General features: G+C 42.5%; 1 protein-coding gene across 1 annotated transcript in view; it reads right to left on the bottom strand.

Annotated features, from left to right (window-relative positions):
- KL (klotho) overlaps nucleotides 1-20994 on the bottom strand; it is a 70159-nt gene that overhangs the window by 11123 nt on the left and 38042 nt on the right. The window contains exons 2-4 of the mRNA XM_073662517.1: nucleotides 9030-9540; nucleotides 4110-4378; nucleotides 1530-2640 (exon numbers count right to left, since the gene is read on the bottom strand). Coding sequence (XP_073518618.1) covers nucleotides 1530-2640; nucleotides 4110-4378; nucleotides 9030-9540 — 1891 coding nt within the window. The remainder of the gene's footprint in view (nucleotides 1-1529; nucleotides 2641-4109; nucleotides 4379-9029; nucleotides 9541-20994) is intronic.

Here is a 20994-nt window from a genome sequence, read left to right as displayed (position 1 = left end):
GTTTCGGTAGAATGGTGTGGTCGGAAACCATATTGTAGGCGGTCGAAGAGGGAGCAGGAGGAGAGGTGGGAGGACAGTTCAGAATGGACGTGTTGTTCCAGTAGTTTTGAGGAATAGGGGAGAAGTGATATGGGGCGATAGCTAGTGAGAGAGGAAGGGTCAAGGGAGGGTTTTTTAAGGATGGGTGTGATTGAGGCATGTTTGAAGCATGAGGGGAAGATGCCAGTTGTTAGTGACAGGTTGAAAAGGTGGGTTAGGGTTGGGATGAAGATAGTAGTAAGGTTTGGGATGAGGTGGGACGGGATTGGGTCAAGTTTACAGGTGGTGAAGTGTGATTTTGGAGAGTAAAGAAGAAAGTTGATCTTCCGTAATGGTGAAGAAGGTGGTTTAGGAGGAGGAGGGTTGAGTGGATATGAGGGGCTGTGGGGACTTTAGGCAAACGCTTTGTCTGATGGTGTCAATCTTCTGCTTGAAGAATGAGGCAAAGTCTTCAGCTGAAATAAGAGGAGAGGGTGGAGGCACTGGGAAAGCGCAGGAGAAAATTGAAGGTGTTGAATAGCTGTTTGGGGTTGTGAGATAGGGAGGATATGAGAGATGTGAAGTATGTTTGTTTTGCTGCAGTGAGTGTGGATTTGAAGGTAGTGAGGGACTGTTTGTATGCGGTGAAGTGCTCATTAGTGTGGGACCTTTTCCATCTGCGCTCAGCGACCCTGGAGGCCCATCACAGTTCTTTAGTTAGGCTGGTGTGCCAGGGTTGCCTGTTGATTGTGCGAGCTTTGGTATGTGTGAGGGGGGCAACCGAATTGAGAGCTGCAGCTGTTGTGGTGTTGTATAAAGTGGCAGCAATGTCTGCATCATGTAAGGAACTAATGTCTGTAAGAGGGAGAAGGGATTCAGAGAGTGAGTGTAGGTCAAAGTGTTTAAGATTTCTGTGAGGGTGTGCAAGTTTGTGGAGTGGAGATTGAGGACCTAGAGAGGAGAGGGTAGAGAATGTAAGTAGGTTGTGGTCAGAAAGAGGAAGAGGTGAGGTAGAGAGAGTTATCTCACAGGTCTGAACTGCCACAACTGCTAAAGCCCCAGAAGCATGAAAATTCATTGTAGTCTACCTCTATTCCTTCCTTCCTTCCTCTCTCTCTCCCTCCCTTCTTTTCCTCCCTTCCTTCCTCCCCCCCCCCTTCCTTATCTCCCTCCTTCCTTCCCTCTTAAGCTTTCCCATCTTCTTTCTCCCCTTCACCACCCTTATTTTCCCTTTTCTTCCACCCTCTTCTTTTATTTTCTTACCTTCCAATTTTCGCTTTTTAACTCCTTTATCTTTCTTCTCAATCCATTTTTTCTTCCTTACCTCCCATAGCCTTTTTTTGTATGCCCTTTTCTTATTTCCATCTTCTTTCATTCATTTTAGGCAGCACTACCTACGAAAATGTTGTCTCCTGCCCTCTACTGGCCCCTGAAGCCAAAGGTGGCAGCAAGCCCTCAATATAAGATCCTCAAATGCAGTAAGAACTGGAATGGAATGGAATAAAATATACCTTTTAAAGCTTCATTGATGTAATGCTGAATGTAATAGATCCTCAGCTTGTCATCCAGTTTGCCATCATCAATCCCGTTTCCAAGCACATAAATTGGGATGTCCCCATACTTGGTTTTTATCCAGTTTAATATTTTTCGGAGTCCCCAGGGAACTACTGCATACTTGTGTGGGGAATGTAGGAATGTACTATCAGTGATAAATTGAACTTCAAGTCCATAATCGTATCGTACAGTATCTTCCATCTCCCAATGTACAAGTTCTGTAGTATAATGGGTTAAGGCGAAAAAATCAAAGGTCCCTTTGATCAAATGCTTTTCATTTTCTGTAAAATGTGGTAAATGAAAGTCAAAGACTCCATGACTATTCCTCTGGCTTAACCATTCACGCATCACTTTTGGATAATCTCCACTAAGAAATATTGGATCTGCTAATCGGCCAATCTCAAATTCTAACACTCTCTCACTTGTGTTGTTGTCATTTCGAGAAAAAGGAGAAGCAGGTTCCACCCAATCAGCATGAAGAGCCAAAGAGATCTTTCCGTTTTGTGACTTTCGGAATTCCTTGTCATAGAGATGCCAAGCTAATGCATGGGCCTTTAGAAGGTTGTGTCCTGATGTTGAGGTTAGATTTCTCACTGGGGGTTCATGCATGGTAATCCAGATGGCCACAAATTGTCCAAGTTCCTTGAAGCACAACCGGGCATATTCAACAAATGCGTCAACGGTGTGTATGTAGTCCCATCCTCCCATTTTATAGAGCTTTGAAGGCATTCCTTGGTGCTCGGCCATTGGCTGCCACAACGCAACTACTGGAGTAATGTTAACTTGAACAAGTTCACTTACAAAACACTGGTAATAGTGTAAAATGCTGTGATTGATCTGAGAAATGTTCCCATGAGGAACGATAGAACTCCATTTCAGTGCAAAGTAAAAATGGTTGATGTGCGTTGAGCGTAGCATAGATATTTGAAGCCTTATGGAGGCATAGTCAGCACAGTGGGTTTTTCTTTTAGGCATTTTCAGACCATCCACCTTTGTAAGTCCCTTAGTCTTATTCATGTCCCATACATAGACGCTAGGGTCATTGAACTGGGCTGGCATTGTGTCAATCTGCCACACAAAAAAAAGCATAAAACAGAAGATGTCATATATTGCTACGTTAACTGCAACGTAATCCCAGGAAATGTACCTAGAACTACTTCTATGAGGACTAAATATTGTTTTTTCACATGTGGTTGTCATGGTTTGCGTCCATCATCCAATCCAATATTAGTCAAAGGTAAATTTATCTCTATTCTTTAAATAAAAAAATAGTCAAAGGTGAATTTACCCCTATTCCTTAAAGAAAAAAGACATCCGAGCTCCCATGAGGCTCCATAGTATGGGTGGCTGCCAAATGTCATAAATATTCGCAACACTCCTATAAGGGAACTCATACATAAAACCGAATGTTATACAACATGTCACAAGTTTGTGACATGTGAAATAGGAGACATACAGAAGTATAATAGAGGCCCACCGAAGTCTAGAGGTGACCAATTATGGTTCTATACAACTGGCTAAGTGCATAAGGTCTAAAGCAACCCATACAGATTGGATGATGACCGTCTGAACCTGCTGATTTTGGTGGCCTACTGTTTGATGTGCATGAGGTCTTCCTGACACTCGCTTGTCAGAAAATGTTGTAAGGGACAAGAATTGGGTCGCTGAAATCTTAACTCTTGATTCTTTTGTTTTCAGGAGTGATAAGTCGCTAATAGGGGTATATGGTAGCAATTTTATACCCTTTATTCCCCGAGCGAGCATTCAAGTGACAGCTATCTCATGCATTGCAACCTTAAAAGGTATTATCAAGTTTGAAAGTTATCCCTTATCACAGAGATAGGGGATAACTTTCAAACCTCTGGGGGTCCAATAGCGGAAGGGCCCTGTGTGAATGGAGTGGTGGTCGATCATGCACACTGCTGTTCCATTCATTCTTAATGGGACTGTCAGAAATAGCATTTGGCTGGTAGTCAGCACTTCCGTAAGAATGAATGGAGCAGCATTGCACATGATCGCCCTCTGATCCATTCACATGAGGCTCTTCAGAGAACTAATTCTTGAGATTGTTGGGGGCCTGAGCAGTCAGACTCCTATCAATTGGGAAAAAAATCCCTATCCGATGGATATGGGATAATTTTCAAGCCTGCGAATACTCCTCTAAGTCAGCTACCAGTAGATGCCCAACATGCTGTCACTCCCTTCTTTAACAGGTGAGGATAGAGCAACTTTTTTAAATGACTGGGGTCAGAACTCTTGATAAGGTTGCTGTAAAGACCAGGGATTGGGATTATGTAATGCTAGCATAGTTAAAAAGTAAATCCTGACTCTTTTGCATTTGTCTGAACATTTCCCAAAAAAATCACATATAGTATATTGGTATTCTATTAATTTTTTGTGGGTGGCACAGTTATATTGCTACAACAGCTTTAAGTAAATAAAACTATTATATCAATGCTACTAAATACATATATTTACTAACAAAACTTCCTGTAATAATCACTAAAAGCTACCAACAAAAAGTGAACTTTTAATACCTGTATTGTGCATGCCGTAACTCCCCAAGCAAAATCACATGGAAATGTTCCTTGAACAGGTCGATTCTCCTGTAATGGTGGAAATCCATTCTTTTTGATAAGTTGCTGATAAAATAACGCTGAAGATTTTGGCATTAGCTTTTTGTTTTGACTTGCAAAATCAACATAAAATAATCCACGTCTAATCTTGTACTCTCTGTGCCATTCAAAGCCATCCATAAGAGACCAAGCGGTATATCCGATGACGTTCACACCGTCTATACTAATGGCTGAAAGTGATACAGAAAGGAAATGTCACACGATATTCATTTTATTTTTTACTGCACTTCTACTATAGCAAAGCAATATTATATATTGGATCAATGGAGTCCCATATCTGCAGGTCAATATTGTAAGTTATACTTTTCACACTTCTATGTTCAGTAGAGGCTGGAAATATAACTTATAAAGTAATCACAGTTTACTTTGTATTTGTTTAGAAGGGTTATTCTCATCATCTTAAAGGGAACCTGTCATCAAGATCAAGCATGTTAATATATGGGCATAAGGGCGCTGTTCTACTGGTTTAATAGGTACCTTCACTGTAAAAATCAGCAGCCTGGTTGTTCTTTAATTATCTTTAGAAGTTAGTGTGCAATAAGCTGTTCATGCCGAGACTGTGGGGCGGGACTGTGGGTAGGGTCTTCAGCTCCGCTCTTGCCCCTAGGCTGTCTTTGGTGTCCATATCCTGCTATTGTTTTAAATTTTGCATTGGCATAGCGGGAGGAACTTGTGTACATTGACCCCAAGGCAGGCTTGAAGAAAATGGTGCAGATGTTGGCTCAAGCACAGATTTAGATCTCGGCTCAATGACAACACAGGCGCCATTTTACTGAAGCTGCAAGGTGAATGTGAATCAATGCGTCTGAAGGCGGGGACAGTGACACTGGCGCTGATTGAGCACAGGGCTCACATGGCATGAAAACCTCACGTGAGCCTCGGCAACATGAGTGTCGACACTGCTGGAACGGCGTTGGCACAAGAGGAGAATATATGTGTTTTTATTTTAACAGGGCCAAACATGAGGAATGAGAAGGGGTTGTCCAAGTACTGGACAACCCCTTGAACTCTGAGGCTATGTTCACACATTGCGTTTTTTCACCATTTTTTTTCTGCAGCAATACCTGATCTCTTGCCATAAAAGTTTGTTCAGGATTTTACTTGTTTATTTGCTGCGTTTTTGCTGCGTTTTTCAGGATCCCAAAGTTCAGCTTTGCTTCCACCATAGAAGCATAAACACAGGTCACCAATGCAAAACATATATGAAATAGTGTTGAGCGAGTATGTTCTGTTCCGAGTATGCTCGGGCCGAGCTCCGAGTATTTATAGCTGCTCGGCGATATGTAATAAAACTGTCAAACAGTCGCAAATCATGCACACGGGAGCAATTTAACCTTATCACCGAGCAGCTGTAAATACTCGGAGCTCGGCCCGAGTATACTCGCTGAAAGGGTTAATAGAACATACTCGCTCAACACTAATATGAAACCATATTAACCAGAATTACAAATGTAACAGTGGAGGAGGTGAATTGTTCAGGAATAGTGTTTCTAAGACACTGGCAGTGCATTGAGATTGTAGGACACTATATTTATTTTCACACTATGGTCTGCCATTGAATTGCTCAGGCATTGTTCAATTTCACATCTCCATGGGGCACAGGTATTGTTCAGTCTCACACCTAGCTCAGTCAATGTTTACTGTTTACACATCACTAATTTAATGAAACTGTACTATCCAAACTGCCATCTCAGGTGACCAAGACAAGATGGTAAAAATCACAAAAAGAAATGATTTTTACATACTGCTCTACTCGCTTTTTTTCACTAGAAACGCAGCAAAACCTGATAGCTATGTTCACACTATGAGTTTTTCACCATCCATTACTTCCAATTGGTGAAAATTGCTAAAAAAAAACGCTGAAAGAAGTGACATGCTCTATTCTCCAAAAAAACATGCAAAGCACAAAATCCTGATCAAACAAAAACCAAGGTGTGTGTATGAGTTTTCTGGAATCTCATAGACTTTGCTGGAACTGTAAAATGCAGCAGAAAATTTTCATAAAAAAGCATAAAAAAACGCTGAAAAAATGAAATGTCTGAACATAGCCTTATAAAGAGCTCAACTTAATCTTGTCTGACAGACTGGCAGCACAGGGAGGTATCAGTTTACACTTTCTATTATATTCAATGGAGAGGGGAGGGCGGAGAGCAGGGTGAGAAAACAGGCAAAGGGAGAAACAGAAAGATTGTTCTGAGCTTTCCCACTAGTATTTTACCTTGCCCCAGAGCTGGATTCACAGCTACACTGCTCAGTATTGCTGTATAATTTTCTCCATGCTGCTTCTGCTTCTATATATGTGCTACTAGACAGAAATGGAGAAGGAATACCTCTTCATGTACTATGCTTTGTATGGGAGAGATCCTAGCTGCTAGTTTTCTCCCAGCCTACAGAGGGGAAAACTGGTGATAAAGTAGGATACAAATCATACAATGGCCAGAAATAGTGTTATTTCTCACACACACATGGCAGTTTATTTTGAAAAGACGCTTGAACAATATAATTCCCTTTTAGGTATATTTACTGCATTAAAAAGGGTGATCTCATGAGGATAACCCCTTACCATAACCACCTTTATAGCCTACGGACATTATAAAGGGTATAGCAGGCTTGCAGCCCCCTCTATGAGCCATGTGATGTCACATAAATTAATTGCAATATGCAGATTTTCATCAAAAATGAAAACTGATCACCGGGGATCGTCCTGGCCAAAGCTTTAGAAAGGCTTTTTTTTTAATTGAACAAAGGTTCAATTTCCCTTTCTAGCTCTGTATCTAAATGTCCACATTGGATACTCTCTATTTGTTAGAAGGGTCTCTTGACAATTAACTAATTACAAAGGCTGACCCCTAATAATCAGCTATAATCTATGGGAAAACCAACCCCAACCCATAAATGGCCGAACTGAGCATGCATGTGTTTTCAATGGGCAGAGAATGAGTAAGCCACCTCCAGACATCTTTGACTGTGGCTTATCTCCAGTGGAAGCAAAAGGATCAGGTGTTGCATTTTACTATGCCTGATCTTTCTTTTTCCTGGTGGCCTCTGTCCAGGTGCCCCATACACATTAGATTGTAGGAGAGTCATGTTGAAATTAGCAGGCTGGGCTGACATTAGTCTGATGTGTATGGGGACCTAAAATTGCTCATTTTCCTGCAGTACTATAATAAGGATACAGCACTATACAGTGGCCATTAAAGTCAATGGGATCTCTGTGTAATGCAAGACAGGACGGGTCCTCCAAAAGGTGCTCTTTGTAATCATTCTCCAATCTGGCTAAGGAATGAGGATCCTAATAGACAACCCTCTCTATTAACTTGGTATTCCTACTTTATCAGAGTATAAAAAAATTGTTTTCTAAACAAAACAATGCTATCATAGGTTCTGTGGCGCCCCTGAGGGTTCGGTCGCCACAGAGGTACTGCATCTCAACCAGAGGTGTGGTATCTCACTCTCAGGTAAGGAAGGAGTACAGCTCAGGACCCTAACACCTGCATCCAACACATACCCGCTGTGGGGGTAGGGCGAGATTGCTCCTAAGGGAGAGCACAGTCCCGGGTCCCTAGCTAGGGGGGAGGAACTATGTAGTGGGTGTGGGTGGAGGAAGTAGCTTAGGGGAGCACATGAAAGGACGGTATAAAAAGGGGAGCCATCTTAGAAAGCCAGTTCAGTCTGAGGAGAGAGAGCGTGAACAGTCTACAGTGAGAGGAGTGGAGCAGGGCTCTGCAGGAGCTCTGCTCAGGCAGAGGGCCTGAGGAGAGGCCCAGGACTGAAGAAAGAGGAGTGGGAGCAGGAAGGGCTCCAGGAACGGAAGAAGGGACCCCAGGGGTACGGGCAGTGCTGGAAGCCACCCGTACGCCTGAATCTACCGGGAGGTGGAGGGGTCAGGCCACACAAAGGGGACTGGTCCCTCAACTAGCAGAGAACTTTATGACTCAACTAGAAACCGGAGACTGCAGTATTTCAAGTCCTGAAGCCAACAGTCCATATCAGTCTCACCAAGAAGGTAGCTATAGAGGACCCAGGGGACGGAACAGACGTCGCCCAACAAGGCCCGCAGGTACCGGATTGGGACACTTGGCATGAGGTGCAGGGAGACGGCCAGAGAGAGGACACAGAAGGGGGTCCTGCTAAGTACTCCAGAGATACCTGAGGGTGGACCGAGCCCCTCCCTGAGTAAGCACAGCACGACGAGGGAAGTTACTTTGGCGCCTGTAACTTGGACTGCAATAACCGTGAGTAAAGACCCTGAGGACTGTACTCCACCGTCTCTGTGATTATTATCTGCGCCATCACCCCTGCACTACAATGCCCAGCATAACCCATAACATCTACACTGCCCTGGAGCTAAGCTCTACCTGTGGCGAGCCACACCATCCCTGCTGCAGTAACATCAGCTCCAGGGGACCTGCTCCGCAGCGGCGGCTCCCTTAGCCGCATACCACAGGTGGCATCACGAACTTTGTACATAAATCCCCTATAACATTCCCCTTTTGAATGACCGCCCTGGGTCACGGACCGGGTCGCCGCCACTGTGACATATCCCCGAGTAACAACCGGCACGGCACCGAGTATCCCACGGCCCAGGGGGCCGCGTCAGTTCCACTACACTATTCTCATCAAATTAACCACAATGGAAACCACTGAACCCTTATATTTCAATTACGTCCAACGGGACACTTTGGGATTTGATAAAAAACAGGCATTGGAGCCAAAGCCAGAATAAATAATGTAAAGGGCCTAAAATAGACAAAACATGGGACATTTTACCATTTTACTTCCAAACATGTCTTTGTCTTTTTAGGTCAACATTTCACATACCTTTTAACGCCTCCATGACAAATGTCTTAAGATAATACATATACTTAGCATCTTCACGCTTTGTAAAGGCGGCAATGAGCCAGCTGTTCTCTACAATAAATATGGGTGGCTGATTGTACTCCTTGCTTATCCAGTACAGGAGCATCCTCAGTGATAATGATTCCATTTGTTGGAACTTCATAGGTGGGTCCAGCATTTGAAAACTCAGTATGGGCCCAAAGGAAAGAGCAAAGAAGTCGGCTGTTCCTTTATTGAATCTTTTCTCCTCTTCGGTAAACTCAGGTAGTAGGGAAGATAGATTGTGCTTCATGGACTCGGGATAATCTCCATCTAGAAATATTGGCCTGGCAAACCACCCCAAGACAAAATCAAGAGATTTGCTGGATTCTTGCATGCAGTGTTGCGTCATATTGATAGGGTCGATCCAATGAGAAGCCAGCGCTATAGACACTTGACCTTTTTGCAGGGGACGGAATTCCGTGTCATAAAGATGCCAAACACGGGCGTGAGCCTAACAAAGGAAAAACAGATATATAATTAATATTTCTAAAATATCCCACAAATCATTTTAATCTATAAACAGGCAACATATTATAGGGCAGTAGAAGTTAAAGAATAACCGTTGTTTAATTTTTTTTCATAAATCAATAGTATAGGCGAAAAAAATAAACTTGGTTATATATCTTATTACAGAAATCTGCTTTCTTCTCCCGGACTGATCATTCATTCTCTAAAACCTCAATTCACAGGTAAAATCTGTCTTCAATGAATACAGATTTTCCCATTACTAAAATAAAAGATGACAGTTGGTGCTCATGAAGTTCTATGGAGAACTGTAACTGTAGTTTCAGGAGAACTTGCAGCAAAATATCTGTATCTGCCTCCAGCTAGTCCTTCCTCCACTGAATATAAAAAGCACAAACTGTCATCTCCTCTCTCAGTAATGGGAAAGTTTGTCTTCACTGAATACAGGCTTTTACTGTAACAGCCAGGGCCGGTGCCCGCAACGCCCCTGACTATTTAACCCTCTAAATGCCATGATCAATAGTGATCACGGTATTTAGAGGGTTGTGAGAGGGAGCTCCTTCCCTTACCCAATGGGTACTCCCCCAATGTGACTGTGGAGAGCCGATTGGTGTCATGGCAAGCAGAGGTCAAATAATGACTTCTGGATCTGCCAGCTACAGTGGCCTGTTAGGCCAAGTATGGCCTAATAGGCATTCTATCTGTATCACATGACTGGTCTAATGCATAGCAATACATGTTTTTTTTTTTGTTGTTCTGGCACTTAGGGGCTCTGTAAATAGAGTATGCAAACAATTTTAGGAAAATCTGTGCCTCAAAAGTCAAATAGCACTCATTCCCTCCTGAGCAGGGGTGTAACGATCATGGTCACAAAGGGCGCAACCACAACTTGGCCCAAGGATGCCAATTTCACCCAGATGTACGCTCTCGGACGCACATTCAGGTGAAATGTATTGCGGAGATGAGATCTGCTGGCAGCCTGAGCTGCAATACACGCTGCCGGCCAATCAGTAGCAGGCAGCTTACGTTGGCTTGCCAGTGATATGCGGCACATGGCAGTGATGTTATGCACTGCCAGTGACGGTAAACTGAAGTCATCTGCTGGCTCCTGCGCCAGCTACAGAAGAGGATGCCACGTGGCATGGGAGCAGATGAAGGTGAAAATAAAAATCGTTTGTTTCTTTTTAAAATGTGCTGGAGAAAAACAGGAAGGTGATCTGCATTTGAGACATTATACGACATTATATCAGAATGGGAACATTATACCGGGATGGGGGATATTATAATAGAATGGATTCATTATACCAGGATGGGGGAGTATACCAGGATCGGGACATTATACCTGAATGGAGGCATTATACAACATTATACCATAAAGAGGACATTATACCAGGATGGAAGCATTATACTAAGATGGGTTACATTATACCAGGATGGGGGACATTATACAAGGATGTAGGCATTATACGACATAATACCAGAATGGGGACATTATACCAAAATGGAGGACATTATAACAGAATGGGTAGATTATACCAGGATGGGGGACATTACACCAGAATAGGGGACACTATACCAGGAAGGGGCCCAATATAGGAGAAAATGTTATAGTATGGGACCCAGGATGGGGGGCATTAATACTGGAAGGGAGCAGGATGGGGACAATATTACTGGAAGGGACCCAGGATGGGGGAAATTATTACAAGAAGGAGCCAGGACAGGGGACATTTCTACATGGAGGGGCAAATATGTACAATATGTCTTTATATGATTTAGAATGCTACAAGGGCCGATATATCTGACTAACATGCAGGTGAGGACCAAGGTCCAAATTTTGCACTGGGGCCAATCGGACTCTAGTTATGCCACTGCTCCTAAGCCCCGATATGTGGCCAAACAGTACTATATAGCCACATGTGGGGTATTGCCACATTTAGGAGAAATTGTGTGAGAAATTACGAGGTCACATTTGCCTATTTTGCCTTGTGAAAATGAAAAATCTGGGGCTAAAACAACATTTTAGTGGTAACAATGTAATTATTATTTCTTTACCGCCAAATGGTATAAAATGCTGTGAGGTACATGTAGCGTCAATATGATCACTGCACCCCTAAATGAATTCATCCATGGGTGTAGTTTGTAAAATGGGGTCACTTGGGGAGGGGGAGTTCTGCTGTTCTGGCACTTCAGGGGCTCTGCTAATGTGACATTACACAAGCAAAGCATTCCAGCAAAATTTCTGCACTCTAATATGGCGTTCCTTCCCTTTTGAGGTTTGCACTGTGCCTGAAAATTAGTTTCTGACCACACATAAGGTATTGACATACTCAGGAGAAATTGCATAACAAATTATGGGGTCCATTTTTTCCTCGTAGCCCTTTTGAAAATTAAAAACTTGGGGTTAAATCAACATTTTGGTGGTAAAAATGTAATTATTTTTTCACCACCTAATAGTATAAAATTCTGTGACACACCTGTGGTGTCCATATGCTCACTAACCCATAGAATAATTAATTGAGGGGTGTTATTTGGAAAATGAGGTCACCTGTGGGGGAATTGTGCTGTTTTAGCATCTCAGGGGCTCGGCCAATGTGGCATTGCACCCAAAAAGCATTCCAGCAAAATCTACTGTCTAATATGAGGTCCTTCCCTTCTGAGCTTTGCACGGTGCTTGAAAAGTAGTTTCTAACCACATATAGGGTGTTGGCGCACTCAGGGGAAATTGCATAACAAAATTATGTGGTCCATTTTCTCCTATTAGCCCTTTTGAAAATTAAAAACATGTTAGTGAAAAAAATTTAATTTTTAATTTCCACAGCCCAATGTTACACAATTCTGCGAACCACGTAAGAGTTTAAAATGCTCACTACACTAGTAGATTAATTCCTCAAGAGGTTAAGCTTCCAAAATGGGGTCACTTGTGGGGGGTTTCTGCTGTTTTGACATCTGAGAGGCTCTGCCAATGTGACATGGTATCCGCAATATATTCTAACAGAAATTATACTGCAAAGGTCAAATGGCGCTCCCCCGCTTCCGTTTACCTAATCAGCACTTTCTAACCACATATGGGGTATCAGCGTACTCAAGAGAAATTGCACAACAAATCGGGGTGTCCATTTCCTCCTGTTACCTTTTGTGAAAATTAAAAATTTGGGGCTAAAGCAACAATTTCATGGAAAAAAACGAATATTTAATTTTCAAATCCCAATATTATAAAATTCTGTGTGGCACCTGTGGGTTCTAGATGCTCATCACACCTATCTATGAATTCCTTGAGGGGTGTAGTTTCTAAAATGGGGTCACTTTTGGGGGGTTTCTGCTATTTTGGCATTATGGGGCTCTGCAAATGTGAAATGATGCCAGCAGTCTATTCCAGGCAAATTTGCACTGCAAAAAAATCAAATAGCATTTTTTCCTTAATGAGCACTGTTGTATGCCCAAACACTAGATTAGGACCACATATTGGGCATTGGTGTACTAAGGAGAAATTGCACAACAAATTGTAGGGACCATTTTCTCCTGTTAACCTTGTGAAAATGAAAAAAACAACATTTTTGTGGAAAAAAACATATTTTTTCATTTTCACGGCCCTATATTATACTGCTATGTGCCCAAACAGTAGTGCCCAAACTAATCGTGGGCCCATGGCCTTACCAAAAGAATGGATTCACCAGAAGAAAATCATTCAATCAACAACCATCATTTTTGGAATGGCCCAGACAGATCCCAGACTTCAGGCCTGAATCCAATTGAAAATCTGTGGGTGACCTGAAGAGGGCAGTACTCAGGAGATGCCTTTGCAATCTGCTGCAAAGAAGAGAGGGCAAAGATTGCCAGTTCCAGAAGTGCCTTGTTGATAGACTCCTACCCAAAAAGACTGAATGCTGTCATAAATTCAAAGGATACTTCAATAAAGTATTAGTTTAAGGGGGTGCATATTTATGAAACCACATAATTTTAGTTCTTTATTTTTCTTTTTCCACTCAAAAAGATTTGAGTTTATTTTTCAACTGAATTCTACGGGTTATGGGGGACATTAAATGTAAAAAAAAGTTCTGAAATGATTCTTCTTGGTATAATTTTTTATATGACCTGGTGTGTAGACTTTTTGTGTAGGTAATAGAGAACAGACTTGCAGTTTAATGAACTGCACCCAAAAGAATGTACCTGTCCTTTGAGCGGCCACTGAGGCCAGAGTTGTATTGCGGGTCCCGGTCAAATGTGACCTCCAAACTGCTGCTCTAATGTAAATGGGCTCCTCGACACTGACTTCCTGTTGAGCTTAAGGGGGACTTGTGCTTACAGTATATATAATAGTCATTCTATACAAACAGAGCTGCAATGGAAAGCATGGATCGGTGAAAAAAACATTTACATGACTTCATGCTGACAAATTGCATTTTATGTACTTTACTCTAAGACATTTCATGAAAGAAAAGTATAAAATTAACTTTGAATTAAAGAGAGTTCAGTTCATGGTCAGATTCAGTCTTCCACAAAGATAATGTTCAAAGGGCATCTTGTCTGGTAAAATGCCATAATTCTAGATATTTTATGTGTTACAAACAAGCCAATCCATATTACGACTTTAACCTTTTGTCTAGACAAAGTGAAAGTTACAGTCTCTGAGGTCCCTTGACGTCTATGAGCATTATTAGGACAATCAAATACAATGATTAGATTTGTACTGCCAATCTTTTCAGAAACAAAAGCAAGCAATGTTCATTAACCTCTTCACAACATGCGCTGTATATGTACAGCGCATGTCATGTCACCCCCTTTGATGCAGACTCCGGCGATGAGCCCGCACCTTTCCGGGCACATAACAGCTGTCATGTGCGCCTAACAGCCACAGGTGGACTCGCGATCCACCTGCAGCTGTTAACATGTTAAATGCCGCTGTCAAACTGAGACAGCGGCATTTAACATGGTAGTGCTGGAAGCGCGTCATAAGGCCTGCCCATTTTTGCGCCCGTCACATAATCGCGGGACACCGATGGGTTGGCATGACAACCCGGGGTCTGCAGGAGACCCCTGTGGTTGTCATAGCCGATCTGCTATGAGCACCGCCCAGCAGTTGGTGCTCATAGCAGATGAGCACTTTTGTTACATGTGTACATGTGTAACACAAGCGATCAGAAGATCCTATGGAGACTATTAAAGCATATAAAAAGTAGAAAAAAAAGTATTTAAAAATATTAAAAAAATATATAAGTTCAAATGACCCCCCTTTCGCCCCATTCAAAATAAAACAATAAAAAAAATTCAAAAATACACATATTTGGTATCACAGCATTCAGAATCGCCCGATGTATCAATATAAAAAAAGAATTAATCCAATCGGTAATGGCGTAACGAGAAAAAAAATCAACACGCCAGAATTACATTTATTTGGTCGCTGCAACATTGCAATAAAATGTAATAACAGGCGATCAAAACATCGTATCTACCTAAAAATCAATAAAAACGTAAGCTCGGCGCACAAAAAATAAGCTCTCCCCCAGCCCCAGATTACGAAACATGGAGTTGCTACGGGTCTCGGAAAATGGCACCATTTTTTTTTTGAACAAACGTTATTATTACCACTTAAATATAAAATAAATATAAAATAACCTATACATGTTTGGTATCTGCAAACTCGTAATGACCTGGAGAATCATAATGGCAGGTCAGTTTTAGCAGTTAGTAAACATGGTAAAGAAAAAAAAATAAAAAATTGTGGAATTGCACTTTTTTTGCAATTTCACCCACTTTAATTTTTTTTCCCAGTTTTCCAGTACATGATACGGTAAAACCAATGGTGTCGCTAAAAAGTACAACTCGTCCAGCAAAAAACAAGCCATATTGACTGAAAAATAAAAAAGTTATGGCTCTGGGGAAAAGGGGAGCAAAAAATAAACGCGCAAAAACGGAAAATGGCCGCAGCGTGAAGGGGTTCATTAAGCACGAGTGCAGACCGGATATTCTTAATATAAATAAACCTTGACTCCTTCACATACCCGACATCATGACTAAGGCTTCAACTACCCGAAATGAGTTGATTTTAATCAATTTCGGTATCATGATATTATAATCTATCTGCACTGGATTTGTACTTCTGCCGCACCTAATAAAGATCAAGATTTGTGAAGTTCTGTGGAGCTGGATCATTTTCTTCTACAAGCAATGAGTATCTAGAAATAGAAAGTGAAGCCACTGCCTCACTATGAAGTGAGCAAATAAAAATACAAAGGTTAAAAAAAAACTATTTGAGAAGATGAAAAAATAAAATCATTGGTCTGCATTAGACACCCCCTTTCTCAGGTTGTATTTAAAGATTATGATTTACTATTGCTGCTGAATCCTCGGACAGTAAGGACACTAAGTTTGAGGGTAAGAAAATTAATTTTTGTCTCTGCAACATGGAGGCACCAAATAAACTTTTGCCAAGTCATAAAGTTCAATTTTATTGGTATATAATACCGTACCAATGTTCTCATCAGGTGCATTCAAAACTGTACAAATAAGTCATATACCAATAAAATCGAATGTTCTCACTTGTACAAGTTTCTTCTAGTGCTTCAACGGTTCCATGAGAAAACTATAAAAAAAATTCTGCCTCTGGAATGCTGCCATGTCTTTCCTTCAAATCTGATTAATCTTTTTATTTATTTAGTAATATATTATTTGTTTGCCTTTATTGTCTTTAAAGCCCCAATTGTTAGAAGAACACATTCTTCTAACAATTGGGGTATTAGAAAAGGTTTACCGCTTTTGAAGGTCATAGTGTATCACGAGATTATGACATCACTTGTTGAATAGTGGGGATCCAAATGCCGAAATACCTTCTAAACTTGTGAATGAAGAGGATTGGTAGGAATACTTAGAAAGCAATACATTAGGCTTGGTCAGAGGTAAGGAACCTTTTTTTCTTCCAAGGGCCATTTGCATATTTATACTATCATCCGTGGGGCGAACAAAATTATTTACTTAAAAATTATCCGGCTATATTTGGTCAAACATTTATCTATCTCACCCCTAATGTGGTGGCTGGAGCTGCTTCTCTTTGGTTATGTGATATATTGATGATATTGCTACTCGCTACTGCTTTTTCAGGATTGCGTCAGTCTAGAGCTCAATCAACTCTTTGAAATTATAAGTTTTGTAAAGAACGATTCACAGCAGTAATTTGTTTTGAACACAGATGTATATTACACTGCATGTCTCATCGCAGTGGGAAATCCATCATTGATCAGGTAATGTCTATAAAACTCAAGCAGTGGGAGGTGTGCTGTATATATCACATAGGAGACACTGAGAATGCTGTATACACATCACATAGGATACACTGAGACTGCTGTATATGCATAAAATAGGATACACCGAGATTGCTGTCTATGTATCACATAGGATACACAGAGACTGCTGTATATACATCACATAGGAGACACTGAGGCTGATGTATATACAGTCATGGCCGAAAGTGTTAGCACCCTTGAAATTATTCCAGAAAATGAAGTATTTATTCCAGAAAATTATTGCAATTACACGTTTTGTTAAATACATGTTTATTTCCTTAGTGTGTATTGGAACAACACATAAAAACAGAGGGAAAAAAAGGCAAATTGGACATAATTTCACACAAAACCCCAAAAATCTGCTGGACAAAATTGTTGGAACCCTCAACTTAATATTTGGTTGCACACCCTTTGGAATACATAACTGCAATAAATCACTTCAAATAACCATAAACAAGCTTCTTACACCTCTCAGCTGGAAATTTGGACCACTATTCTTTTGAAAACTGCTCCAGGTCTCCCATATTTGAATGGTGCCTTCTCCCAACAGCAATTTGAAGATCTCTCCACAGGTGTTCAATGGCATTTACACCCAGACTCATTGCTGGCCACTTCAGAACTCTCCAGCACTTTGTTTCCATCCATTTCTGGGTACTTCTTGAAGTATGTTTGGGGTCAATATCCTGCTGGAAGACCCATGGACTAGGACGCAAACCCAGCTTTCTGACATTAGGCACTACATTGCGACCCAAAATCCTTTGGTAATCTTCAGATTTCATGATGCTTTGCACACAGTCAAGGCACCCAGTGCCAGATGCAGCAGGATAACCCCAAAACATCTTTGAACATTCACTATACTTGAATAGGTACTGTGTTTTTTTCTTTGTAGGCCTCATTCCATTTTTGGTAAGCACTAAAGTAAACCAAAAAGTTCTATCTTGGTCTCATCTGTCCACCAGATGGTTTCCAAAAAGGATTTTTGCTTACTCATTTTGGCAAACTGCAGTCTAGCTTTTTTATGTCTTTGGGCCAGCAGTAGGGCCTTTCTGGGTCTCCTGCTGTAGCATTTAATTTAATTCAAATATCGATGGATAGTTCAGGCTGACACTGATGCACCCTGAGCCTGCAGGAAAGGTTGAATTAGTTTGGAACTTGATTGAGGCAGCTTATCCACCATCTGGACTATCCTGCATTGCATCCTTTCCTCAATTTTTCTCTGTCATTCTCATCCAGGGAGGTTAGCTAAAGTTGCGCACCGTGGACAAAGGAACATCAAGATCTCTGAGGATGGACTTGTAACTTTGGAATTGCTGATATTTTTCAACAATTTTGGTTCTCATATCCTCAGACCGTTCTCTTCTCCTCTTTCTGCTCTATTCAATCATTACATAAGAGAAACTGCGAGTGCTTCCTTTATCATCAGGTCAGGAATACAGGGTTCTCCGCTCACAAAGAACATCATGACGCTGGTGTGTCACCCTGGCCTGGATGCCACAAATATAATAAAGCTGTGTCTGAGAGCAAGGGGGAGGTTCTCTAGTCAAGGACCATTAGCATGCAGCACCTCCTGTCCCAGACCAGTAGGGGGAGCAGGCTGCCCCTATAAAAGCTGGAGCTGGGGGCAGAGTTAGGGAGAACTGGACAACCTGTCTCTGGATTGAGAGGTGTCCCAGAGCAGGGACAGACAGTTGTGTTGCAGCCTAAGAGGACGTGTGGCAGTAGGAGGGCCACGAGCCAGGGACAAAAGGTGAAGTGAGTCTGTCCTGGCAGATAAAGAAACTAATCTACCAGACTTTGGTGTCTGAGGCTGTGAGGATTCCACATCCTACAGCAGATAACCAGTCCGCAGGGGACTGTATGTTCCTTGGCCTAAGAAGCCCGGAGGCTCCGCCACAGCAGAAGGGACCAGCAGAGCCGTACCAGGCCGGGAGTAGCAAGGGACCCAAGTTGCAAGCCATACGGGCGAGAGGACACGGTGAGCTCAGGAACGTGGGCTGTTACATTACCAGAAGGGAAATAGCCAGAAGGAGCACAGAGAGCACGGTAGGCCGACACCCTCACCTTGACCAGGGCCAGCTTCCCACTTGCTCTCAGACATCCAGGCCCCCTCCTAGCCGGGCCTGTTTCTGGGTCGTTTTACCTGTTCTAATAAAGACCCTGAACTGTTTAAGAGGCCTCCGTTTCCTGGCTAACGCGGTTGGAATCATCCCCTCCATCATCCATCATACACTGCCCTGGGGCCCTACTCTTCCCGTGGGGAGTTGTACTATTCGGAGCTGCACATTTACATCTGCCCCAGAGGTCTGCACTGCAGCGGCGGTTAGCACTGACCGCATTCCACGGGTGGCGTAGTCGGACGTTACTTAAAACTTATAAAGGACTGCCACTGGTCTGACCACCCTGAGCCACGGACCGGGTTGCCACTACTACCCCCATCGTCTCCCTATTGCCCGGCTCCGAGTGTCCCACGGCCCAGGGGGCGAGTCACTGGCACTTGCCAGTGTCGGGACGTAATCATTTGGAGCATGCGCCACAACAAACACGACATGCACATACTCACTGTCCAGTGAGTTTAAACTGCTCAGCAGGAGGTTCTTCATCTCTGTGCTAGGTAGAGAAAAGAAGCTGACCCCAGGAGCAGCTTCAAGTACAGCTCCAGTACTGCCTCATACTAAGCACATTACCAGTTAAAATTACCGGTATCTGTCTTGCCACAATAAGAGACATAGCAATAGGGGGTGCAGACGTAATAGATGCTCCAGGCACTGAAGCATGTGGGAGGCCAGGAGCTTCAAGTTGCACCTCTGCACTGGAATATGGATATTTTGTCCAAATTAACATGTCAAATACACAGATCCTGATGGACATATCACATTATGGAGAAGATACATATTAGATAGACATCAAAAGCATGAGGCTGGTGATTGCAGCAATTATGTCAATGTAAGGGGTGCGGACTGGACTGTCGCGTTCCTACCCCTGAAGACACCAATTGGATAGTGCTTATTGTGTCTTGTGTCTTTGTACTGTATATATTAGCACATGTAATGTGTGCCTGTATAAATGTATAATATTGGTAGTGTACAATATAGGATAAGACATAGTTTAGGATTTAGGACATAAGATAGGTAGGATAAGGTAGTGACTGTAGTTCGATAGCGACGTTAGGGTAAGGTAGGTGTTAATGTTCGGAACTAGCAGATAGCGGGAGGGAATCAGTGTTAGGGCAAGTAACTGCTTCCTGTAGATAGTTAGATAGGGACAAGTTCTTGTTTGAGTTGGAAGTGTCTGCGGAGGAGACTAAGGACAAGGGAGTAGCATGACCTAGAACCGACTGAAGAGACAGAGTGGCCTTCCACCTTAAAGGGGTCCTTGGTTAGGACGATGTGTCACGAGAAATCCTGAGCTTGCTAAATGCCAAAGGTAATGGACCTAATCAGGACTTAGTCCGTGGGACTAGTGGGCGGTCTCGAGCGGTAGATCCAGGGTGCCAGTAGTGGAAAAAATAGGACGCAGAAAGGCTGAGCAGGTAGAGAGACTTGCTGATCAGGACTGGACTGTGGCGACAAGCTAGGCTGTGAAGAAGTAGGGCGAAACAGTCTGCTTCACCGGCCCTGGAGTAGACTACAGTGGAAGGATACTGTGTGTGTGAAAAAGCTTTACACTGTGAAGGAAACGTCCATAAGACTTTGTACCTGCTAACCCCTCTTACATAATCCTTAGGCCATGTTCACACATTCAGTACTTCATCAGTATTTTACATCAGTATTTGTAAGCCAAAACCAGGAGTGGAACAATCAGAGGAAAAGTATAATAGAAACAAGTAACCACTTCTGTATTTATCACCCACTCCTGAATTTGGCTTACAAATACTAATGTAAAATACTGACCAAATACTGACCATGTGAAGATGGCCTTACTAAATTACCGTTCAGTAAAGACTGGGTTTTGGAACGGGAGTCTCCTTTATTGAAATTTAACACCTATGATCCTGGCTGGCCAACACCATGGGCCACAAGCATCCAGCATGGGTGAAAGCACCAACATCTGTACCCAGCCAGGACCCACTTTTTCATGTAGCGGGCCGGGGTGTGGCAGGAGAAGACCAGTGTCTTGCCACGGCTTCCGCCTCGTGCCACGGTACAGCTACACAATTGAATTTG

This window comes from Phyllobates terribilis, unplaced genomic scaffold (genome assembly GCF_046119375.1).
Source record: "Phyllobates terribilis strain yellow unplaced genomic scaffold, ASM4611937v1 Scaffold_2__4_contigs__length_985480577, whole genome shotgun sequence".
NCBI classification, from domain to species: domain Eukaryota; kingdom Metazoa; phylum Chordata; class Amphibia; order Anura; family Dendrobatidae; genus Phyllobates; species Phyllobates terribilis.
This window is presented reverse-complemented; position numbering and strand designations above follow the sequence as displayed.